General features: G+C 41.5%; 1 protein-coding gene across 1 annotated transcript in view; it reads left to right on the top strand.

Moving 5' to 3' along the window:
• LOC109323259 (spindle assembly abnormal protein 6 homolog) overlaps positions 1–7360 on the top strand; it is a 46351-nt gene extending 38991 nt beyond the window's left edge. The window contains exons 15-17 of the mRNA XM_019554709.1: positions 1166–1266; positions 6156–6244; positions 7244–7360. Of these exons, the coding sequence (XP_019410254.1) occupies positions 1166–1266; positions 6156–6244; positions 7244–7335 (282 nt within the window). The 3' untranslated portion in view covers positions 7336–7360. The remainder of the gene's footprint in view (positions 1–1165; positions 1267–6155; positions 6245–7243) is intronic.
• The last annotated feature ends 241 nt before the right edge of the window (positions 7361–7601 follow it).

The raw sequence follows: 7601 nt of genomic DNA on the forward strand, positions 1-7601 counted from the left end.
CGGACTAGATGATCTGCTCAGGTCCCTTCCGACCCTAGAAACTATGAAACTATGTGCGTGTACACATGCATGCACACAGACAGACGCATGGGTTCATTTTAATAGTGCGTATTTGCATTATACTATTTTTGTGTGTGTATGTATGTGTGTGTGTGTATGTATGTATATGTATATATGTATATGTGTGTGTGTATATAGAAATCACTCCACTTCCTAAGCAGTTTGGCCTCTCTATTAACGTTAACGGGGCCCAAGCTTGGCAAAATTTATTCATAAGCCACTGCTGAGTTTGATGCCTCATATTTCTAGCTCTGATGAATCATCCATATCTTGCAGAATATCTGGTTTCTTGGGTTTTCTAAGAGCATAGTGCATCTGTTTCTAGCATTAACTAGCTATGATATGTTGGACGTGTATAGTCACAATGCATTAGTATATAGTTGCCTTCTTTAACTATTTTAAATTATAATAGTGCTCCTTTAAGCTTTCCATTTGCAGCTTGAGACCTAGTATTAAAAAGAAAAAAAGGCTGCGTAGGTGGAAGGTACAAGAAACAATACAATCAGAACTTAACTATTATAAATATAATTAAATGTGTGTAAAATATATGAATGTAAGTGTTAGTCTGAAACTTATTGACATTTATGTGAAGGGCTTGGTAGGATTTACTCTTACCTTTTGATCATATCAAATAAAGCAGCAATCCTAACCTTCCCTAATATAATTTTCTCTTACCCCATACTTGTTTAAATTGGGTTTGATTTAAACTGTCCATATAAATTTATTTACTTCTCAGTCTATTAAAAATAATAAGCCTGGCACCTAATTATCTGGTTGTCTAAAACAATAGAAACAACATTAATGCATATATCCTGTGTACAGATTGTGTTCTTCCAACATTCCTTCCCATACACAGTTTACGTTATCCCAGTGAGGAACACAAACTGATTCTGCTGCCCTTGAAGTCAATAAAAGTGTTGCCTTTGACTTCAGTGAAAACAAAATCTGGTCCTACTCCATGAGTCCTGGCATGAGAGTTCACAGCATTACGTCATTTTTTAAGACTGCAGCTTATGGAGTCATGCCAGCATCAAGTGGGAGAAAGAAGCATTCAGAAGTTTGTATAAGTGATGCTATATTTGTTTTCACTCTCCAAATTACATAGGTACGTTTCAAGCTATCGGCAAATACTTCCAACACTCCATTAAATGAAGCAGGAGTTAGTTCAACATCTACTCCATTAATGCCTCCAGACTCTGGCCACATGTAAGTTTATTTGATGCATGTGTATGTATCCCTGCCTCCTGCCTCCAATTTAATGTTAAGTTACTTTGAGAGTGATATAACAAGTGGCAGCATTTAACATGAGGGAGACTGCACCAGTCTAAGTCACGTTTTCACTTTAGTGTGTATGCAGAAGTGTGCATGTGAAATAGCGTTATCTAAAGCTTCAGATTCGTTGTACACAGGAACAATGTGACAGAAGCCAAATTAGCAGGCTTTTACAGAAGTCTATTTTGGTTGTCATGCAACTCTCTCTTTTTTTTTAAATTTTTTTCTCCAAGGAATCTGTGGGATGACGCACCTTGAATGTACTCCTGGAAAGAAAGTTAGAGATAAAGATCTGGGGGAGCATGAAGGCCTGTGGAAAAGCCCATTCTATTTTGTACTCTTTTTTAATTTCCTGAAATCTTGATTAATGGTTTTCCTTTTTATCACATCATTTAGGATGTCTCCCACTGAGAAGCCGCTTGTGCAAGTCTCTGACTTCACTTCTAAATTCCAAGTGTAACAGGCTAAGTTTAATTCTTAGGTGCTTCTTCAAATATCTCCTGTTTCTCTTCAGTACAATGTGATATATGCTGAGCTGAGGCTGGTTAATCCTTGGAGTCAGGCTTCCCCCTCATGTGTCAGAGTAATGGCTAGCAACATAGCAAATGAGTAAGGATGAGAGAGGGAGCAGAACACTTTCTAACTTTGTATCGCATTTTGCAATAAAGAATATTACATACAACATACGACATTGATTGCATAAGACCAGTTCCCTATACATTTTCTGCAGGGATGAATCCAGCATATCTTGAAGGTGCTCAAGCAAAACCTGGACTTAAGTTAAAAAAAAAAAAAAAAAAGGGGGGGGGGGGGACATAAGTGCATATGCTTATGTGATGAATCTCAAACGGGCTGTGGAACTTAGTGTTTTAAACATCCCTTTTGCCACTTTCAGTCGGATACTACCGCTAAATCCCATCTACTCTTCTGCCAGCGGCTTACTTCAAGAACGTTGGAACCAAGTAAAACAGTTTACCAGCAAGTTATCAAGTCCTTTTCTTATCCCTCTGTCCTGACCGTCTATTCAAACATAACTTATAGCTTAGCCTCTTCTCAGCCGTGTTTTCTCTTAACCATACACACCATCTGCACAATGGTGTTACAGAAGGTATGCATTGCTCTGGGATTTCATAGACAGGGCTGGTGGGGACCTCGGAAGATCATCGAGTCCAGCCCCCCACCCAAAGGGCAGGAAGTTAGCTGGGGTCGTAGTATCCCAGCAAGATAAGCATCCAATTTACTCTTGAAGGTGTTCAATGTAGGTGCTTGAACCACCTCCTATGGCAGGCTGTTCCAGACCTTGGGGGCTCGGGATGGTCAAGGGAGCCTAGTTTGCCTTCATAGTGCTGGACATGAGATTTATTTATTTATTAATACAAACACCCAGAAAAATAAAGTCAGTCACGATATCATAACGGAGCTAAAGTAAGAACCTAATGACAAGAAAAAGCACTTTTTAACTATGTGCATTTATATATTAAACCCCAGTGCTGTACTTCTTGCAAGATGGCCCTGGCCTATACCTTGTAATTTATACTTTTTTTTACTGTTGTAAGATCATCACCAGTTTTCCAATCAAACCCATGTTTCAGAGAGCTCAGAAGATATGAGAAGAGCTGCTTAAAAGGCAAATACTGGGAAAGCTAAAGAAGATCCCTGTCTCTTTGTTCCTCTCTATTTCAGTATGAAGAAGAAAAAAATATAAATCATGTTGTTCATATCATCAGTTTGTATATCAGAAGCAGTAGAAACCTTTAGCGCAAGTGTAACACTAGGTGGTAGAGTCACAACTATTTAAAGGAATAGCGTTGTCTCTTGCAGAAAGATTACATGCCACATATTAACTAAGGTTGTGCAAAACAATGCTTTCATTTTTGCTTCCATTTCATTGTTTCAAATGGACAATGTTTTGTTTTGTTTTGAAGCACTGTCCCTTTTTCATTTTGTCGCAACTGTTTTGACGCGTTTTGCCCATAGGCTATTATGGGGATTCATGAAAATACCTATAACTTTGTCATTTGTTGCCTGATTTCGATGAAAATTGCAGGGATGGTAGCCCCTTCTGAGGCCATGAAGCCTGCCACATTTCAAGGACAGAGGTGCAGGGAATTTATGAAACTGCACCTCCAAAGTGTTGAAAGCAAAACTTGTATCATTTGCTGGCAGCGGCAGTCTGCTGTCATCCCATGCACAGATGTGGGGGCCACATCCCAAGGAGGGCTGTGGGGCTGTGCTGGACTCCTCCCGGGGGTGCAGGCCCCCAGATCTGCATGTAGGATGACAGGAGGCTGCTGCTGCTGCCTGGGATTGGCACTGGGTGCAGCCCACGTCCAGCACTGGGAAGACTTGCTGCTGACACTGGCCCCAGGCAGCAATGGCAACCTCCTGTAATCCTGGATGCAGATCTGTGGGCCTGCACCCCTGGGAGGCCTATGCTCAGTGGCGGTGCTGGGTTGAAAGGTGGGGTGGGGGCTACAGTGAATTTTGGGGTGGCAGCAGCCCCACTTCCATCATGCAGCCTGCCCTGAGCACTAGGGAGAGCCCAGTGCTGCCCCTGCTGCAGCTCTGAGAGGGGTGGATGCCACCTGCCTGCAGCTGCTGGGCTGTGCCACACCAGGGATTTTGGGGCATGATGCAGCCCAGTGGCTGCAGGCAGGCAGTGTCCACTGCTGCTGAGGCTGTAGCAGGGGTGGCACTGGGCTCTTTCCGGCACTCAGTGGCAGAACTGGGAGGGCAAGTTGAGCTCTGTGGGGCTGGTGAAACTGCTCAGAGCACAGATCTGGCTCTTTTCACCCCTGCCGGGCAGCGGTCCAAGTAGCTCTGCCAGCCCCACGGAGCTGAGCCTGGTGGCCGGAGGTGGGGGAGAGACACTGGCCAGAGCTGTGCTCTGAGCAGCTCTGCCACCTCCTGCTACCAGGTCTGTGGGTCTGTGGAGCCTCCAGCTGTCCGGTTGTGCTCGCCAGGGCTGCACTTGCCCATGGAGCTCAACCTGGTGGCGAGAGAGCTAGTAGTGGAGCTGATCGGAGCACAGCCCTGCTGTGGTAGGAGGCTCTGCCAGCCCCACAGAGCTGAGCCTGGTAGTGGGAGGTGGGGGAGAGCCACGGGCCAGGGCTGTGTTCAGAGCCAGGGCTGCGCTCCAAGCATCTCTGCAACTGGCTCTCCCACCACCCGTCTGAGCTCTATAGGGAAGACCCCAGCACAACCCCCAAGTCTGGTGGCCACCCAGGAAGAGCTAGGGGAAGCAGTCAGAGAGCTGGGGGAAAGGTTGGGGAGCTGGGGAATCCAACTGGGTGCCGGGGGAACGTTCAGGTTCCTGAACATTGCCCCAGCCCCCAGCTCGATTTCCCCAGGAAACCCAGCTTTAAAACTCGGAACGTTTCGAAAGTTTCAAAACATTTTGAGTGCCCTCGTTTCATTTAGAAGCTGTTATGAGCCTTTTATTTCATTTCTATGTTGCTGTTTCAAGCTCAAAAACAGCCTCGAAACAAAACATCCATTGAAATTCACACAGCCCTAATATTAACAAAGATTAAATGGCAATTCGATATTCTATGTGCACTCTTTCAAGGCGTTGCAAAAACAGATTCAAGGTAGAATTTTTGAGGGTACTTAGTGTTGGCCTATGAACGCTTTGAAGTCAGGAACTTTGCTGTTGACCTCAATAGGAACAGAGTTTGAGCTGTGCTGGTTGACTTGGTCTAGCAAAATCCTGTTTCCAAGTTTCAAGTGATGCATTTTGTAAGGAAGTGTGGAGGCACCAAAATGCCCAGTTTTTCTCCCCTCTCAATCATAGTTGTCTTTTTATTCACAAAAAATCAATTGGATCACTAAAATAGTTATTTGTTATGTAGTATATTCAACTGAAAGGATTGTTGGACAGTCAAAAACAGGGAAGTCAAAACCAGGAAGCTGCAGAAGGGAGAAAATTCCAGATATTTCCTTTCTTTTTCCCCCAATGTCAGGATGTTTTGCCAGCAATTTAATGGCACCATGCAAATTTTTATAAGCAAGAAAACTGTGTAGTCAGTGTTAAGGTGTTTTGGAGGGTGAGGGAAGGTGTTCTGTATGATCAACTCGTGTGTGAGTGAAAACGTAAATAGAATGCAGATATTAAGTGTCTGTATTGTCTGCTGAATTTTTAATCTGTGAGCCTTCCACCCCCCCATGATGTAATTTTTCTGTATTTTCTGTTTAATCTAAAATTGTTACTTTGATTCGTGCTACTAACATCTTCGTACAAAATAACCCTATCTTACGCTCTTTTGTTTTGTTTTTTTTTAATGGAATCCTAACTGAGCTTTTGTTATTAGCCATTGAATGCAAAGATGATGGCTGATGTAAGGTGATTTTTTATTTATTTATTTATTTTTTTTCCCCCCCGTTCGTTTCTCAGGGCTAAAAACCGCCCCCATTCTTCTTGGGATTCCTGTTCAGATTCTAAATACGAATGTTGTTTCGGTAGTTGCGGAATGAAGGTAAAAAAAAAAACCCAACAGTTTCCAGTCTGCCATTCTATAACTGATGGCCAAACTGAAGTTGCTTGAGTGATTTGTATTTATTTCATTTCCTTTATTTACCTTCTCCTAGGCTAAAGAAGAAAATGTAACCATTTAGAATTGTCACTGATTTATAAATCATGCTTCATTACAAATCATTAGCTCTTTCAAGAATAAAGGGCTAATAACTTTTAGACCTTTTTAGAACACGGCAGAGGTGGAGTGGCAGTATAAGGCACAATGTAACATTTCAACAGGATTTTATTTAGAAACCTCCTATTTCTCCCTTTGGAATAATATGTTCCCAAAAACATGTTGATATTTCAGTGACCCACCTGGTTTAGATATGAAATATTTGAAGAAAGATGGCAACTTGCCTTTGAGAGGACTGAAGTCTTTGACTATAGAAAACACAGGTAAAATGATCTAACAGATTTTTAGATTACTTGTTTACCCAGCAACTCAGTTACAATTGACTGTTGACTCCTGCCATAATACATCTTCAATGCTGAGGATCTGTGTTTTAGAGTTTATAGTGGGCATGTTTTCTCTAGATAGACCTGGACTACAAAGTTCTGACCCAAACTCCCTCAAAACCAGGTAAACCAGGGACTATATTTTTGGCTTTAATTTCATGACTGTTTTCTTTGACTGTTTTCTTCTGAATTTTTTTCTTATAGTAATACAAGAGAGTTTTTTAGAATTGGTCAATCGTCAAACTACACAGGAATAGTCTAGTTTTGGGCCCAAATTCAGCAAGATTCTTAAGAAAGCTTCTGACTTTTTCTAGCATATGAATAATATCATTTAAATCAATGGGATTACCCATGCAGTGTATTGTTCCAGTTAAAAATTGACCCTGTATGCAAGTTGATCCCAAATGTTCAGGGGTTAGCAAAAGACAGCTTTCCCTGGGTACAGATAAAGAACTTGAACTGATTTTGCTGTGACAGAATTCCTTAGGAGAAGAAAGTAACCATGGAAAGGATCCAAAGGGTTAAATATACCAAAATTACTAAAAGGAAAAACTGCTCTGAAAATAAATACTGACTCTGTATTTTTGTTGTATGCACAAAAATACAGCAAGTCCAGATGTCAAATTTGTAAGAGGCCTGATTATAGGTTGACCTGCATACAAGTCAAATTGGATGTTATGGCTTTTTTGTAAGGGATGGGGAGAGGAGGAGAGGCGCTAGACTTGTAATCAGAACAATGAAGTACTTAAAGCTGAGTACCTGCTTGAATAACTACTTGAATCGGTGTGCAGTGATTTGGAGAAGGCATGCAGGAAGCTCACTATGCTGGACTTTAACAAGAAGATTCTTCTAAAGAATTTGAATAAAATATTATGTCAATTACTTTGCAAGGAATTCACAGTCTAGTAGTTGTTATTGTTGTTGTTATTATTATTTCAGTATTACCAAGGCCTACATTATCCAAGCAAGGAAGTCCACCTGTAACATCTGCTTACTTCCCAAAGCAACAGCCTCGACTACCTGCATCATGAGCTTCAACACTATTGTAATGGATACGTAGAGAGACTCTTGCTCATTCTTGGAAACAATAATGAATATACCATTTAAAATGTGTGATATAAGAGAGATGCTTGGACAACAGGATTTTAAATTTGACTTTATGGTCTGTCTGAACTTAGTTACTTTTTCCCTATAAAGTCTTTGTTCACTGAAACTGCCACAGTATGTTCTGGTATAAAGCCACCCGTTAAAATAACCTAATTGCATTTCTAGATCTATAACTTCTTTTTAAACGATT

The sequence above is a fragment of the Crocodylus porosus genome, unplaced genomic scaffold, assembly GCF_001723895.1.
Source record: "Crocodylus porosus isolate Cpor-Errol unplaced genomic scaffold, CroPor_comp1, whole genome shotgun sequence".
NCBI classification, from domain to species: Eukaryota; Metazoa; Chordata; order Crocodylia; family Crocodylidae; genus Crocodylus; species Crocodylus porosus.